The 16,575-nt window shown below is 48.1% G+C and overlaps 8 protein-coding genes across 9 annotated transcripts; 4 read left to right on the forward strand and 4 right to left on the reverse strand.

Moving 5' to 3' along the window:
- Positions 1 to 25: 25 nt before the first annotated feature.
- On the forward strand, positions 26 to 1,112 carry LOC117147375. Its single transcript, XM_033314244.1, has one exon. It carries the CDS (start codon positions 57 to 59, stop codon positions 1,092 to 1,094), a length of 1,038 nt encoding a protein of 345 aa, XP_033170135.1. The 5' UTR covers positions 26 to 56; the 3' UTR covers positions 1,095 to 1,112.
- On the reverse strand, positions 1,084 to 1,856 carry LOC117147376 (uncharacterized protein C24H6.02c). The gene is made up of 2 exons (XM_033314245.1): positions 1,583 to 1,856; positions 1,084 to 1,419 (listed from the first exon to the last, which is right to left on the reverse strand). The coding sequence occupies exons 1-2, from the start codon at positions 1,793 to 1,795 to the stop codon at positions 1,108 to 1,110; spliced, it is 525 nt and encodes a 174-aa protein (XP_033170136.1). The 5' UTR covers positions 1,796 to 1,856; the 3' UTR covers positions 1,084 to 1,107.
- A 271-nt stretch (positions 1,857 to 2,127) lies between these two features.
- Positions 2,128 to 3,352, forward strand: LOC117147377 (iron-sulfur cluster assembly 1 homolog, mitochondrial). 2 transcript variants are annotated; one of them, XM_033314246.1, is made up of 5 exons: positions 2,128 to 2,318; positions 2,419 to 2,472; positions 2,656 to 2,731; positions 2,803 to 2,880; positions 2,951 to 3,352. In XM_033314246.1, the coding sequence occupies exons 1-5, from the start codon at positions 2,235 to 2,237 to the stop codon at positions 3,052 to 3,054; spliced, it is 396 nt and encodes a 131-aa protein (XP_033170137.1). In that variant the 5' UTR covers positions 2,128 to 2,234; the 3' UTR covers positions 3,055 to 3,352. The 2 variants fall into 2 exon arrangements, with proteins under 2 accessions (XP_033170137.1, XP_033170138.1); XM_033314247.1 differs by having other exon boundaries at positions 2,806 to 2,880.
- On the reverse strand, positions 3,335 to 4,668 carry LOC117147374 (actin-related protein 6). Its single transcript, XM_033314243.1, has one exon. It carries the CDS (start codon positions 4,611 to 4,613, stop codon positions 3,399 to 3,401), a length of 1,215 nt encoding a protein of 404 aa, XP_033170134.1. The 5' UTR covers positions 4,614 to 4,668; the 3' UTR covers positions 3,335 to 3,398.
- A 366-nt stretch (positions 4,669 to 5,034) lies between these two features.
- On the reverse strand, positions 5,035 to 6,610 carry LOC117148714 (required for meiotic nuclear division protein 1 homolog). The gene has a single exon (XM_033316263.1). It carries the CDS (start codon positions 6,367 to 6,369, stop codon positions 5,107 to 5,109), a length of 1,263 nt encoding a protein of 420 aa, XP_033172154.1. The 5' UTR covers positions 6,370 to 6,610; the 3' UTR covers positions 5,035 to 5,106.
- A 232-nt stretch (positions 6,611 to 6,842) lies between these two features.
- Positions 6,843 to 7,876, forward strand: LOC117148715 (DNL-type zinc finger protein). The gene has a single exon (XM_033316264.1). The coding sequence runs from the start codon at positions 7,027 to 7,029 to the stop codon at positions 7,600 to 7,602; it is 576 nt and encodes a 191-aa protein (XP_033172155.1). The 5' UTR covers positions 6,843 to 7,026; the 3' UTR covers positions 7,603 to 7,876.
- A 1,730-nt stretch (positions 7,877 to 9,606) lies between these two features.
- On the reverse strand, positions 9,607 to 13,819 carry LOC117148712 (putative zinc finger protein 840). Its single transcript, XM_033316260.1, has 3 exons — positions 12,917 to 13,819; positions 12,412 to 12,768; positions 9,607 to 12,018 (listed from the first exon to the last, which is right to left on the reverse strand). The coding sequence occupies exons 1-3, from the start codon at positions 13,637 to 13,639 to the stop codon at positions 10,825 to 10,827; spliced, it is 2,274 nt and encodes a 757-aa protein (XP_033172151.1). The 5' UTR covers positions 13,640 to 13,819; the 3' UTR covers positions 9,607 to 10,824.
- Positions 13,820 to 14,113: 294 nt separating this feature from the next.
- On the forward strand, positions 14,114 to 16,456 carry LOC117148713 (T-complex protein 1 subunit zeta). The gene is made up of 2 exons (XM_033316262.1): positions 14,114 to 14,376; positions 14,777 to 16,456. The coding sequence occupies exons 1-2, from the start codon at positions 14,240 to 14,242 to the stop codon at positions 16,239 to 16,241; spliced, it is 1,602 nt and encodes a 533-aa protein (XP_033172153.1). The 5' UTR covers positions 14,114 to 14,239; the 3' UTR covers positions 16,242 to 16,456.
- The last annotated feature ends 119 nt before the right edge of the window (positions 16,457 to 16,575 follow it).

Raw genomic sequence — 16,575 nt, forward strand, 5'->3', positions numbered from 1 at the left:
CGATAGACTATAGATCGTGACATCGAATTTTCGGACAGCTGACAGCTGCAGTCCGTATGGATTTGTTTATCCGAAAAGAACTGAGCTTATCCACGAGCAGCGCGCTTGAAGATGTGGCGCCGCACTGTCGCAAGCTACTCACATGGCTGCACGATTGCCACGAGGAGATGCACTCCGAGCACCGGCATCTGCGACTGAGCCAATCCGTTGTGGAATCCCTGCTAAAGGCTCACCTGTACCTGTTCGAGTGCTATGATCGCTTCGGGGAATCGCTGGCCGAGCACTGCGATTGCCGTGGCTTCTTCGCTGGCTGCTCCGCACTGGAGGATAGGAGAAAGTGCATTCGTGAGCTGTGCACCACCATTGTGAACACACGAAAGGGAGAAGCTCATGCACCACTTCTTCACCTTTCGCATCGCACATTGGCCGAGATTCAGCCGGCATGGAGTGTGATCGGTGATTTGGACTGGTCGGCAATACGCCAATCCGATGCGCTTTCTTCCAGCGATTTTATTAATCCCGATCTTCAGCAGATGCGACGGCTAGTCAAGCGGATTGGCCGCTTGTCCAGCCTTGAGGACATGCAGACCGCAATAAAGCGCTCCATGGAGCTGATTGAGTACCAGGTGTGGCTGCAGCTTTTTAGGGAGCCAAAGGACAGCGACATTCACACCGATTGCTACCTAATGCGCCACATGATCTGCGACACCCTGACGGAGGGCGGATCTACCGCTTGCACCGGCTTCCTGCACAATATCTTTCTGTTCGTATCGCAATCCGGCAATGAGATGAGATTCTGGGCCAGTATGGAGCATGTACGTCTGGCTGGCAGCCTGATTACCTACCTAATCGACCATTGGAATCGCCACCTGCCCTACTTAGACTTGGACGAGATGCAATTGACCGCTGATGCGCCAGTCACGGCTGTCTCGCAGCTGCCCGTGAACGAGGCCACATACATAACCTACCTGATGCTGGCCACCGGATCCATATGTCGCCGGCAGTTCGCCCAGCAGCTGCGTGCCCAACTACCCGCCAATTGCTGGACACATTTGCTGGACCTGCTAAATAAAGTGGCATTCGTTTTCACTTAACTACACTACGATTTTAATCATGTTTCGGCAAAAACTCGCAGTTGCCATCGGTCAGGCGAACCACCTTCTCGCCCTTCTCGGCCAGGATCTCCTCGATGTTGCGCTTGCCGTCCAGATCTGTGAACCAGTTCAGGTTGTCGGCGATCAGGTGGTGATTGGAGCAGCCCTCGCAGGTCACGATGACAACGCCGCGTTGGTATGCCAGCTTCGAAATGGTCTTCATGTTCCGCGTCTGGCACACCTTGCAGGTGTAGATGAGCTGCATCTTGGCCTCCAGTTTCGCCAGGGGAATGCTATTCGTGGCCACCGTCTTGTCCGCATCATCCTGGGAGCAAAGCAAAATAGTTATACTTAACTTTTGTTTGTTATACATAATTTTAACTATTGCATTTGATTTTTTATTATTTTTTAAATTACACATGTAAATAAAATTATTTTAATATCAATTGGATAGTTTATTTATATTTAAAACTGATTTCCAAACATACCACTGGTTTACTGCAGTGTATACTGCGGCAAATGCACGTGTAGTTGTTGCTGCTGCTAAAAACAGCTGTTTGTGTTTTGGTTGCAAAGTGATGCACTTGCAACTGCAATTGTGGACTATTTAAGGCATCGATTTGTGTTTTTCGAGAACTGGCAAGTAGTGCGCCTCTTCTCACACCTGCGCTGATTTTATAAAATTGTCTCAGGGCGGACATATTCCTGATTTTGTTGATATTATTTAACCTGATCGAAAAGTGTGAAATTCATTTAAGCTTAGAGATGGCACTTCCTTTCATTTCAAAATTAGTCGCGAGTCACGATTTTAAAGAGTTACTTTAGCTGTCACTGGTGCTGATAAACTTTGCTGTAACTTACATACATTTAAAAAAAATTTAAAACAAAAATTCCACTGAGAAATATTAAGTAATTAAAGAGTCCACCCGGACTCTGGGACTTAAAAAGAACTTATTTTTCAAATAGGTAGTAACCGTTTCTCCGCTAGCCCGTGACACTGCCAATCGATGACATCTGTTAATGCCATCTCACGTGATACTATCGACAGTACTATCGACCATTAGGTAGTAAGCACTCATATTTTCGAATTTTTTTGTGGAAATTCTCGAGGAAAACAAATTATATAAAGCGCGTGAACCGATGGCGACACGTGTGGTGGCAACGGCGACAGTGCGGGCGGTCAAGGGCCGCAAGTTAATCCCGACGCGGGCCGCTCTGACTCTGGTAAGGAAACTAAAACCTGGTGAAATCGGCGCGTGCTGCTGCCGATGAAGTAACAGTCCCCTTCGATCTGATGATTCTAATCTCACCCAATCCTTTCCAGACCCCCGCGGCGGTGCTGCGCATCAAGACGCTTCTGCAGGACAAGCCGGACATGGTGAGTGACTGCTGACAAGTTGTCATCGAACCGAGGCTACCTTTTAGTGGGGATTCTATGGCCTTAACAAAAGATCGCCTTTCACAAATAAGCTCGAGTTCTTTATCTTTGGCTAATAACCAAGGCTGCCTATAAATAAACCACATATTTAATAACTGAAATTCGATGTTGTTTCTGCCACAGGTTGGCCTAAAGGTGGGCGTACGGCAGCGAGGATGCAATGGTCTGTCCTACACGTTGGACTATGCCAGCCAAAAAGGTAAGCCACTCTGGACAGAATGTTTTTCGGTAGAGATCTAATGCTCAGCTCTCTGTTTCAATTTTTGCCAGCAGACAAGTTGGATGAGGAGGTGGTCCAGGATGGCGTCAAGGTCTTCATCGACAAGAAAGCGCAGTTGTCGCTGCTGGGTAAGTTCATACCAGCTTAGCAACATAGAATTGGACAAGCCAGCTAATACACTTTATAATTCGCTTCCAGGCACCGAGATGGACTTTGTGGAATCGAAGCTGTCCAGCGAGTTCGTGTTTAACAATCCGAACATTAAGGGCACATGCGGCTGCGGCGAATCGTTCAGCATGTAAACCGATGGAGATCCGGAGGAGATCCGCCGGCACCCGCCTCGCAGACAGACCTAAATTAACCAAGTTAAATGCAGTACGCGGCCCGACCTTGTATCTCATTGCGTTGTTGGCAAAAGCACCTTATCCTTTGTAAATTTTACTTCGCAAACGAATTCTAAATGTTAAGTTGTGTTCTATAGTTAAATTTTAGTTGTAGCGCTAGGTAAGTGACGCACCCGCTTCCTGGCCACAGGCTGGCAGTTTGTCCTCTTTAGCCCTAGTTCAATATATAGACAAGGAATGTTCTAGAAAACCCATTTGCGAATCAAGTTTATTATTGAAAAAATACTTCAACTACGCGTATATTACCGCTGATTTATACCCAGGAAACCGTACTCCTCGTAGTCGTCTTGCGTGTAAACAAACTCATCAAAGTTGGGGCTGGTCGCCACCTCCTTGCCGCCGTACCACGCGTACCTCAACGGATCCTCGGGACAGATGAGCGACACTTCAAGATCGTCGGGCACCAGGGCACGTAAATCGTGCTTTAGACGCGGCAGAAATCCGGGAAACTGGGCACTGCCGCCAACAATAAGGATATTGAGCAGGAGGTCGCGGTGCGCTTCCCAGGGGCAAGCCTTCAGACAATCGGCCACCGCCTCCGGAATGCCCACCTGTTGCACACCAATGTCCGAGGGATTGAAGAGCAGCTCGGGCACGGTGAAGCGTTCATTGCACAGTGACACCATTTGCTGCTGCTCCTCATCCTCGCGTGGCTTTCCGGGAACACGAACATAGCCCCGTTTGACGGTGGTGAAGTCTGGAAGGACATAATCAACGGTGATTTCGCGTCGCTTCTCCTCCGAATAATGCACCTGCATCGCCTGCTTGAAGTCCTCCGCAACAAAGCAGACATCCTCCTTGATCTGGTTAACCACATGACTCTCGTCCATGACGTTTAGGTGGCGATAAGAGATTAGCTCCTTTAGGTGGTTGGTCAGCGCCTTCCCGCCCATGTCGATGCGTCGTATGCCCTCGAGAACGCGCCGTCCCAGCACAAAGGGAACAATGTGGGTGAAACTGTAGCCAACATCGATGATGATGCAGTTAAGCGATTCCATTGTAGTCCGCTCCTCGCTGTCAGCCACATAGTTAAAAGCAGCCAGATCGGCAGCAGTTGTCTTGTATACCCCATCAACCTTGTACTCCTCGAACAGCATCTCTAGCGTTGCCTCCTGGACGCTCTGGAAGTTCATCTGCGGCTCGGTGATGACAATATTGCGGTTCTCCAGCGAACAACCAATGCCGTCCTTGCTGAATATGTAATCCCACACCGTTTTCTGAGTTTGCCAGTTGAGCAGGTAGCCGCGTTGGAACGCCAGAATGTAATAGAGCGCCGATGTGTCCCGGCATTCATCTATTTGATTGCCTACAAAAGCGCGTCTCCGCTCGCTCTTTGCTTTCATGATGCAGTTCGGCACCACCTGGGGCTCATCCTGGTTGGCCAGGCCCACTTTCGCTGTGTGCGCCCCGTTGTCCAACACCACCACAGCGTTGGCCATCCTTTTCGTCCTCAACATGGATCTATACCATTTTCCGGAAGAGGACAACAAACAACACTTTCTGGTGCTTTAGTGCTGTCGATTAATCTAGCAATTTTTTCAATTTAGCGAGATTTTTAAAACGGTAATATTTGGTGTTTTTAACGGTCTGCAACATATTAAATATCAAACAAAGTTTTTTACTATATTGAAACGACTTTTTGGCACGCTAACAATTCTATATTTCGGCAAAATATAAATATCATACAATAAAAATATATATACAATATAGCATTTTTCGGAGTAGGACAACAAATGACACTTCGTCTGCTTTAGTGCTGTCGATTAATCTAGCCATTTTTTTAATTGAATCTGGCTAGATTTTTTAAATCGTTATTTTTTAACGGTCTACAACAAATTAAATAAGGATAACATATAAAATGAAAGCACGGATCAAACGAACTTTTGGAACAATTCTATATTTCGGCAAAATACAAATATAGTACAAAAAACTGTCAACCAAGCCTACTTGCTAATTGGGAATCGAGGCGGCAGGAGCAGCCAGTGGCAGGACCTCTAGTTTATGGGGTTCACTGTGATCGCTGACGAAGTGCAGCACTTCGAAGCCCACCTCCACCATGATCAGGATTATGATCATCCACTCGAGCCGGATATGATGGGCATCGTTCAGATTGTGGGACACCAGCTCGGCCAGTTCCACGCAGTGGTTGATCTTCTCGTTCATCACCTTGGTGCGCCGTGAGATGCTGAAGTAGGAGCACACCTGCAGGTACAGTGCCTCCAGTTCCTCGCGATCCCAGTAGAAATCGGGTGCATCCAGTAGATCCGACGATAGGTTGATTACATGACGCAGGGCAAATAATTCACCGGTTTTTCGCAGCATCGCCGCCCGCGAGATTCTTAATCGGCGACCACGCTTTAGATCCTCGGTGAGATGTTCTATGGAGTCTATGTAGCGGTCCAGTGTCGCCTCCCACATGCCCAGCTTTATTGACTGTGCCATCGCATTGGAGAAGGTGTACTTGTACAGAAAACTATCCGTATCGGCGGTGACAAAGAACTTGCCATTCTGGAAGAATGCCCGTGACGTGACATTGAAGTCGCTGCTCTCCGCCACTAGATCGCCCTCGACATCCACCGCCGTCGATGGAATGTAGGTATAGGGCATCACCTCGCTCTCCCCGTGAACCAGGGCACTCACATACGATTCCCTTTCGAAGGCGCGCAGGAAACTAAGCACATTGTTCGTCTCGATGTCGCTGCAGTTCCAAAAGACCACCGAGCCCTCGCGGAAAAAGAATATCTCCCGCGGCTGCTGACCTGTCGGATATTTGGCCGCCACAAAGAGCACATTCTGCTCCACGTCCAGATTGTCTGTGGAGAAGAAACGCTTCGTCTCGTACAGGTTCTGCTCGCGAAGGGCTATCTGCAGATCCTCCAGATTGTACTCCTCGGCGGTCGTATAACCACGAGTGTTGAGAAACCCTAAAGCGGACAGTTCATCGATGGCCAAGCGCTTCTTTCGAATGATCCTGGTGCGAATGGGCGATAGTATCGACTCCAGGCGCTCCTCGGCTAGCGGCAATGGTTTTACCCGCGGTTGCGTTTGAGTTCTAGGTGCAGAAGCTGCTTGAGCTGGCGCCGCAGCCGATGAGGTGGCTTCACTGGCCAACCATCGGCGCCGTACCATCATCCACTGCGTCTGCGTCTGCTGGCGCGGAATTCGAAGTCCTCCCAGGACCATCTGCCCCAATCTCAGGCGTGCAAAGTTCATGGCTTTTGATTTATGCTCCAGCAGCAATTAGCGGCCCATTTCTGGAAGATGAGATCGGCTTGGTAACGAATAGTATCTGGTGGCTATATAATATAGTAGCCGGCTTCCGATTGTCTTTTGTTGTGATTATCGGGTTCGATAGGCGCTCAGTGGTGAACTCTGTTCTTCAGCCGTTAGCTTTTTCTAAGATGTGAAATTCCATGATTGCTTGGTATTTATACTACAAATTTGTTTTTCGAAATGCTGTTACGAGTCTTCAATTCGCAATACATAAACTTCTGCCAATAGAGACAAATTACCGAACCTGGCTACAAAATAGCCAAAGTGTGAGAACTAAATTTAAGCGGTAAAAAGCTGTGTTTTCCAGCCAACCGCCTGCGTTGCTTCCTGGCTACAAAATAGCCAAAGTGTGAGAACTAAATTTAAGCGGTAAAAAGCTGTGTTTTCCAGCCAACCGCCTGCGCTGTTTCGATAACGATAGCCAACAGCTGTTTTCATCGCTCCACTTAACCATTTTCTTCCCCATTTGGGGCAAAACAAAACGCAGTAACTACCCAACATTCAGCACGTGCGGCGCCAGAATTCAGGACGCACTGCAGCGGGCGACAAGAGCAGAAAGCAACGCGGATGTGCAACACCGCTTAATAGCAACATAAAATGAACGCATTGCGCAACATCTTCACATCGCGAACTCTCAACTATTTGCGCCAGAATGGACAAAACGCAATCCTCAACGCCACCCAGCAGCAGCCGGCGGTGGACGCCGTGCCGTTGACCAACGATGCCGAGCAGCAGCTAAAATCGTCGCGTCCAGCACCGCTTTCCATACCGCGCTCCATACTCGATGCGTGTCATTTCACGGCCAAACAGTTTGACCTGGGACGCACCACGTCCGGAAACCAGGCGAATGGCTCTCTGTCGCCAACGACACTGAAGCGCTTCGGACGCATGCAACGCCGCATGGAGCTGGTGTACCGCTGCAAGCTGTGCAACACCCGCAACACGAAGACCATCAGCGAGGAGGCCTACTACAGCGGCGTGGTGATCCTACAGTGCGACGGCTGTGCCGTCGACCATCTGATCAAGGACAATCTGGGACTGTTCACCGGCAGCGATGGCGATAGCAGCATTAGCTCTGGAATCAGTACCAGCAAGAATATCGACCAGGTGCTGGCCGACCGGCATGCCCGCGTCCGGGTGATCAAGGTGAACGAGCGCGGCGAGCTGATTTAGGAACTCTAGTCAAAGGGGCATCAGTAGAGGTGAGAGCCTGGTGCCGTCAACCTGCGAATCGTGTCTGAGGAGGACACACTCGACACGGGGTGGCACATTGAACCCAAGCAACCAAGCACCCAAGTACCCAACTGCAAACCGGAATCCCACATTTTGTTTCCGAGCTCAGCCGGCTGTATATAATAATTGTACTGTAATTGTTGATTGTTTCGGGCCGTGAGTAATGCCTAAAAAAGTGATTAAAGGAACGACCAGTTCAAAAGCTAAAAACATACATTGTATATGGCTAAATCTGTTATTCCGCTGTAGACTATCTAATCAGGGTACACAGAAAGCAAAATGTCTTAAATTGTTGATATAAATGTTAAAGTATATGTACAATCATCAAGTTTTGGGCTACAAGCCCGCCACTTTTGTCAATATACGCCGTGCCTATTCTATATTGACCTGGTTTTTTTTTCCGTGTACGCACACGCATATATACTAGACGCTACCCGAAACTCTGAATCCCGCCCAGTCAACAGTGGACGCATTTATGTATCTGGAGAGCCCTAGAAGCCGGTAGAAGTCGAGAGGCTCGGTGGCCGCTCGCTAATTGATCGGATCGATCAAAACACAGCCGGGAGTGCTAATTATCGCAACAATAAAAATTGGCACGCTGCCGACCTGCCGACGCAATGGTGAAATGTGCCGGATTGGTAGGTATAGATACGGCGTTGGGGCTAGACACTAATGCATACCCCATATATAAATATAAGTATGCCAAACACGCCCCTGTCGAGTGATCGTTTCTGCGTCTTAAGGGGCCGAATCCCTGGGAGATATGCCCCCAAATGGGCTAACAACAACGGATTTTGGTCGCTGATGGCACGTGGACGGAGGGTAGTAAGTCCCACGGAGTCTGTAGTTATTGCCAAGTGCTTCTACCAACTGTTGACATCTAAATGAATTAAATAAATTTGAAACTTTAAGATCTAGCCCAATCTGTTGCTTTGCCATAATAAATATTGAAAGAGATAAATAGATATTGTTTAATATTTTGATAAAAACCAAGCAGATTGTTTCAGTGTCATATAGGCATACAATTTCGAATGCCCAACTCAGCATGACGCTGCGCTTTTTGTGACGTCAAGAGAATTCCAAATATATTACTTAAATGGTGTAAACAAACAAGATGATTCCAAGGCATGGCGTCTGGTGGTTCCACCTCCATTGAATCTTCCCAGACGCGCGACAACACAAGTGTCAGGGTATACTGATAAAAACGTCATCGCTTATCATCGCTTATTATTGCAAAATACATATGTTTTTGTGGAAAGTAAAAGTAAGAGCCCGCCCTCGAATGAAACTAGTTTGGCTTGCTTTTTAAATAATTATTTAAACCTATTTATTCGAGAATACTTCGAATACGCTTGTGTATATATTGTATGTTACTAAAATCTCATTCGATATTACTAAGATAAATAAAATTGTGATTTCCTTCTGCCATCGTTTCTCTCAGTTAATTTACATGTTTCGAAGACGTTTCTTACGGTTTAAAATACGTATTCATTACGCTGCTAGTTTGTTTAAATATTTCGTTCTTTTTTTCGGATGAGTTTCTCTTTGCTTGTTTTGTAGGTTGTGTGTGGTGTTTTTTGTTTGTTTGTTTCTTTCCTTCTGATTCTCCTGGAAGCGCACTTTTGTTACGATTCTTGTGATTAATAATCTCCCTCTGGCTCTAAATTGTTTTGTATTTTTGTCACCTCGCATTTCGCCTCTGTTAACTATTTCACAATTTGTTTGAATGCTCGCCCCCTAAATCCCGAATCCCAAATCCTTGCATAGGCGTTGTCTTGGATTTTGGCTAATTTCGCATTAATGAGTTAGCCGCCGAGCCGGATGCTCTGCGAAATTGTGCTAAATGAACTTAGGCTTAGGATGAATGAAGCTTCGTCCCACACTGGGCTCTCGTTTCCGTACGCTATACATATTGCCATGGCTATAGCTACGATTCGTATGCTGTTTATAGTTACATAATCGGCCTGCTCGCGTTATATATTTACAGATAGGATTACATATATGTAGGATAGGTTAAAGTTACGATTACAGGACGAAGTGGCGCGATATTTGTTCGAGAACCTAACTCGCCTCGAAGTGTATTACAGATTCAGTCGTTCGCGGACAGTGCGTTTCGTGGCCATCAGGCGCGATGGCAATGCGACAGTGGCCACGCAACATGCTGCACATTATGTTTTGTGGTTGTATTTTCTCATTGTGTGGCTTAAACATACATAGTTGCTTGTTAGATGTGCTTAGTAACTTAGTTATTGCTGTTAATCAACGGCTTATCTTGCTGGGCTTTCGGTTCGGTCTATCAGTTTTGATGGCAATTGGCTGCTGCAGTTGTGGTTCTTGCGTATAAATATATAGTTAGTACATAGAATACTTTATGAAATACTTAGTTCTGGAATGCATCTACTCGCTCACATCGATTATCGCGGGACGGGAAGGAATGTATACAATTCTTACATCAATAATCAGATTGTAATGCTGTTTGTGTCTGGGGAGAAGAACTCGAAATTGGCACTGAAATGTTAAGCATTTGTTATTAATTATAAGTACCTCTCTACCCCTCTCTTTCTGGCCCTTCCTATCGCCTTCTCTGTCAATTTGAACTCACTCAAAAATCATTGGGAATTCAAAGGAAGTGTAAGTGTTCTATCATACTCTTAGAACTAAAGTTGCATTCATGGGCGTTGTTGTTAAATACTTTTGCGTTTAAGTACGTCTACAGGTAAGTGGATTCGAATAGAGTACAATTAAATTAGGTGTAGCTTCGAGAGTTAATAAATATAAAACAAAATAATACATGAGACCCTGTTCGCGGTTTCGATTCAGACAATATTGGAGATACAAATATGATATTTGTATGATAGCTGCATGGATGCAAAGTTATTGCTACTGCGTAATTTCAGTTCCCTGGCATTGGTTTTCAACTGAATCAAATTGCAAAATATATCTGAACATCGGAGTGAGTCTAAAACTAAGATTATGAAAGCTAACTAAGTTGCCCAAGTTGTTGGCAATTTAAAGATGTTACAGTTGCAGTTGCGGTTTCAATTTTAGTTAAATTTAAAACTATTTGACATAGCGACCACGCCCACGGCCACGTCCGCGCCCCCTACCGCGACTCTTGGCCTTGGACCAGTCCTTGTCCTTGTCCCTCTCCCAATCCCTATCTCACAGACTGCTACGACCCGAACGCCCAACAGCGCCGACGGCACCATTGGGTCGATTGTGTCGACGCTTGTGCAGATAGAGACCGGCCGCTTGGGCAAACGCCGAACCGCATATCTGGCAGACGTAGCGCTTGATCTTGTCGTGGATCTGCTTGTGGTTCTGCAGATTCTTTGTCGACTTGAATGTCTTGCCGCAAATGTCGCACTTGAACTCCTCGTTGCTGTAGTGCTGCTTCAGGTGCTCGAACAGGCTGTTGCGTGCCACAAACGATTTATTGCACTGCGGATAGTCGCATTTATGGCACCGCTCCCGCTCATCCTGGTGGACAATTCGATGCGCATTCAGGTGGCCCGGTGTGGCGAAACTGCGGCGACACACATCGCATCCATACGGCTTGGCAATGTCACTGCCGCCACCTCCACCGCCGCCAATTTGATCATCATCGTCGACCATGTCATCGGTTGCTTTCGCTGCGTGCCTCCTTTTTCGGCGACTGCCGCTGCCCCTGGACTCCTCGGCCTCGACTCCGATCTCGTCATCTCCCAGGCCGCCCTCCATGATGCTGTGATTAAGCGCCAGCGAGGGCAGGAACAGCTCCTCGTTATGGCGCCGCAGGTGCTCATCATAGTTGGCCTTCTCGCGGAAACTGGCCGTGCACAATTCGCAGTTGAACTTGATCTCGGTTACGCCGCCCAAATGCAGCTGCTTGTGGCTGTCGAACTCCCCGGCATTGTGGAACTGTATGCTGCAGATGTTGCAATAGTAACCGCCACCCAAACTGGGCTGGTGGGTGAGCATGTGGAGGTCCAGTTCCCTGAGTGTTTGCACTATTTCCGGGCAGTGCGCGCACTTAAATGGCGGAATGTCGTCGTCCATGAAGTGCATCTGATCGTAGTACAGATAGTTCGCAATGAATTTCTTGCCCAGCCGCTCGCTGTTAAGGCGCTCCATCTTCTGTTTGGAGTAATCGAATCGCAGCTGGGAAATGCGCTTCGATATCTGGATGGTGGTCACATCGATCAGCTGCTGCAGTTCAATGGCCATCTGATGGAGTCCCTCGCCGCGTCGTTCCTTGCTGCGGTAGTCGGGATCGAAGCGGTTGTAGAAGCACTGGTACCGCTTCACCATGCTCAGCAGCTTGGCAGTAGACGTATCGTTCCAAATGGCCGAGAAGCGGCGGCGATAGGAGGTTTCCTGTCAAAAGGATGAGAGTTATTGATTGCCATTTATTTAGCCAGCCCCACAAAACTAACAACTTTGATTAGGCATTTACGAGTTGCATTATGAGGTGGGAAGGAGGAGAGGAATCTATTACTGCGCATATGCAGGAGAAATTCAGTTGAAAAATTAATTAGTGGCGTAGAAAAGTCGACCATTATATTTTCAAGACTTTAATTACGATGTTTGAAGTAAACGGAGGATTTGGTAGCCAACCACCTAATCACGTCGGTGGATAAATAAATAATTTCTCGACTCAAGTCGTCCACCTGTTTATGTTAATTAATCCGCTAACAAGATTTCGTTTCAATCCACCCCCATATCAGAGAAGCGGACGCATAGGATCGAATTCAGGGGAGAACCACTAACCTTGACAACAGCATCGGACATCTTATCGTTGTAGCTGTATACCTCGTTGAGGAAGTGCAGCTCCTTGAAGTACCACAGCGTACTGATGTTGGTCTTCTCCAGGGCCATGCGATTGCACTCCCGCTTGTATACCGTGCGCAGGTTGTCCCACTTGCGGGTGATGGCGTCCTTGGCCAGCGAGATGTTAAACCGGCTCTTGAACTCCAGCACAATCCAGTCGAGGAAGCGGGCGCGCTTAACGCGATCCCGGAACTGTGCATTGCCGTGGTCCCACAGAAAGGGGTTGCGCTGATACGAATGGATGAGAAACTGGATCATCTTGCGGTCCTTGATGTGCATCGTAACCTCCCGGTCGCGCTAAGGGGTGGGAAAATTATAAAATCATTACAAATAGGTATATATGGAAATGAGTGAAAATTAAGGGTGAAATAAATGAAGCTTTTAAATCGATGGGCGAAAATTTGGCCCAAAATATATGTCTGTATAGCATAAAAATATAACTTACTCCCAGCAGGGATTCCTCCACCATCTCATCATAGCTGAGAAAGTCCGATTCGGGTCCGAAGCCACTGTGGTTAACGCCGTCGAATCCGGCAAAGTCCATGTACTCTCCGGAATTGTCGTCCATATAGCTGTGATCCGGATCACCGTAGTCGTCCATGGAGGAATCGCCGTCGCCGGCGATGAGAACCTCGCTAGACATGTCCCTCTGGCGCTGCTTTGTGACCTTTTTGCGCGCTCGCGTCTGGGAACTGACCACCGGTACATCGCTTTCGGGTAGTATGGCCTCGTCCTCATCGGCCTCGGAATCGTTTAGCCGTTGCTCATCGTCGTCTTCCTCGCCGGCGACCACATCATCATCGCTGCAGGGCAGATCCTGGAGCTCCTGTTTAATGACCATCTGGGGCTCCAGCAGCGCTGTGTCCGCGTCCGTTAAGTCTTCGATCTCGTGGAAGTTGGGCAGATCCCCGTTACGACCGGACAGGGACATGGGCTCGCCGAGATTGAAGGGGAGACGGGAGGAGGTATTCGCCACGGACTGGTCGCCCAGGTGAACTGTCTGCATGTGGCCGATGAAGGAGTCGAAGTAGAGAAACTTCTCGCTGCAGAAGATGCAACGCAGGGCGAAGTACTGGAAGTCTTCTGTGGCCGTCACCATGCCGCAGTCCTTGGTGCAGTGACGGAAAATCTCCTCGTCGTTGGTACGTGGATACGCCAGGACACTCATCGCGCCGCCTGCGGATCCTCGTCCTGTCCGGTTAACGATCGGAATTCAATTAAGTCTCTCGTTACTCTACGCTGCGGTTGGCGCACTCTAGTATTATGCCTTATTTTGACTTGATTTTATCTCGATTTGGCCAATAAAAAAAAAACTTTTTAGTGTTGGGGTTTGGGCGCACGGTTGCATTTCTTTTACTAATCGCCATCGGTGGTCGCAGGTGAGCCGATTACATCTTGCGGCTTATTTTGCTGTGATTTAGCGGGAAAGAAGCCATTACTAGCGGGAAATATATGACAAATTCTTAAAATGTCATTTTACATGTTAACCACTTGAATACGTTGCGTGCAAACGAAAAATCTAATTAGAAAAAAATAAAAGTGCTACAAATTGGAAGTGATTTAAACTATCGTTAATGATGTTAATAAATCGTTCTCAACACTATCGATAGTACTGCTTTGAAGTCTCTAGTTGTCTTTCCCTCCATCTGGTCACATTTGTCATCTGATTTCTTCGATTCGGCTAACTTTCAGCGTGCTTGGATTTGTGCCGATTCCTATTGATTTAATTCGCCCAGTTAAGAAAATCTCTGTTTAATTGCGAAACGCGATGGCTTCGATTAGCTTGCTGAACCCCAAGGCCGAGTTTGCTCGCGCCTCTCAGGCTCTGGCCATTAATATCAGTGCCGCCAAGGGACTGCAGGATGTGATGCGCTCCAATTTGGGACCCAAGGGCACCGTCAAAATGTAAGTGACTGAAACCGGCCTCTAATATTCCTCACTTTGCGTTTCATTAGCAATTTGAGTAAGAATGCAAGTATATAGGCGAAAAAACAAGCGTTTTGGCCACAGCTGCGGCAACTGCAAGTTTGAGGTTAGACTTGAACTAGCGGTATGCGTCATCGCAAAAGAAAGAGAGGGAATGTTGCAAGTCTGCAGCAAAAAGCTTAGAATCCAAGGGTTTTTATTCAATTTCAAAAAGAATCTTAAATGAAAGATGCCCCTAGAGGTTTTAATTTAGTGAGAAATGTGTGTTTAACTGCATATCCAGCACCGGGTGATTCTGAAAGTGACATCGAAAGAGTCGTGACTTGACTCACGCGCCGTGAAACGTGAAACAAACATACTAATTCTAGAAACTTCGCAGGTTGGTTTCTGGCGCCGGCGACATCAAGATCACCAAGGATGGCAATGTCCTGCTGCACGAAATGCAGATCCAGCATCCGACTGCCTCCATGATTGCCAGGGCCAGCACGGCCCAGGATGATTCCACCGGCGATGGAACCACCACCACTGTGATGCTTATTGGCGAGCTCCTGAAGCAGGCCGATATCTATCTGTCTGAGGGACTGCATCCTCGCATCATGACCGATGGATTCGAGAAGGCACGCGACAAGGCATTGGAGGTGCTCGACAAGGTCAAGGTGCCCGTGGAGATCAACAAGAAGAACCTGGTGGAGGTGGCCAACACAAGTCTGAAGACCAAGGTGCATCCCGCCCTGGCCGATCTGCTTACAGACGTCTGCGTGAATGCCGTTCTGACCATTGCCAGTGCCGATAAGACCAAGCCCGTGGACCTCCACATGGTGGAGCTGATGGAGATGCAGCACAAATCCGATACCGATACACAGCTGGTGCGTGGACTGGTCATGGACCATGGTGCCCGCCACCCGGACATGCCGAAGCGTTTGGAGAATGCCTACATCCTTACGGCCAATGTCTCGCTGGAGTACGAGAAGGCCGAGGTCAACTCTGGCTTCTTCTACAAGACCGCCGAGGAGCGTGAGGCCTTTGTGCGCGCCGAGCGCGAATTCATCGACCAGCGTGTGAAGAAGGTGATCGAATTGAAGCGCTCCGTGTGCGATGGCACCGACAAAACCTTCGTCCTGATCAACCAGAAGGGCATCGACCCCATCTCGCTGGACGCCCTGGCCAAGGAGGGCATCCTGGCCCTGCGTCGCGCCAAGCGCCGCAACATGGAGCGTCTGGCTTTGGCCTGCGGTGGCACTGCAATGAACTCCTTTGACGATCTGCAGGAGGAGCACTTGGGATACGCCGGTGTGGTGTACGAGCATGTTCTGGGCGAGAACAAGTACACTTTCGTGGAGGACTGCAAGAACCCGTTGTCGGTCACGATCCTGATCAAGGGTCCCAACAAGCACACGATCACCCAGATCAAGGACGCCATCAGGGACGGTCTGCGTGCCATCAACAACACCATTGCTGATAAGGCTCTGGTTCCTGGAGCTGGAGCATTCGAGGTGCGCGCCTACAACGAGCTGGTCGCCTTCAAGGATACCATCAAGGGCAAGTCCCGCCTGGCAGTGCAGGCCTTTGCCGATGCCCTGCTGGTCATTCCCAAGACGCTGGCCGTGAACAGCGGCTACGATGCCCAGGACACAATCGTCAAGCTGACTGTCGAGGATCGCCTGAGTCCCGAACTGGTCGGCCTGGATCTGGCCACCGGCGAGCCCATGAAGCCCGTGGATCTGGGCGTCTACGACAACTACATCGTTAAGAAGCAGATCCTCAACTCCTGCTCGATCATTGCCAGCAACCTGCTTCTCGTCGACGAGGTCATGCGTGCGGGCATGACGAGCCTCAAGGGCTAGTCCCCATCATTTCATCCGACCCATTCAAGTTAACCAAGTTAATGCACCACATGCTCCTTAACCATCGTCTCTCAAAGCCACACACAACCAAAAGAAAACTTAACACGTTAATAATTTGGAAACACATGAACTAGGAATGGTTGCGGCTGCAAGTATTCACAATAAAAATACAATTCAAATAATAAATACAAAATCATACACAGTTGTATACTATATTCTATATAACGCTAATGTATTTTCTACTTTTATTAACACTAATGTTTACTCACCACGAACCGTTGGTTTAAAAATAAATGGAAATAGCGGTTTAGCCGTGACGCAAACCTTAATATGG

Source organism: Drosophila mauritiana, chromosome X, assembly GCF_004382145.1.
Source record: "Drosophila mauritiana strain mau12 chromosome X, ASM438214v1, whole genome shotgun sequence".
Classification (NCBI taxonomy): domain Eukaryota; kingdom Metazoa; phylum Arthropoda; class Insecta; order Diptera; family Drosophilidae; genus Drosophila; species Drosophila mauritiana.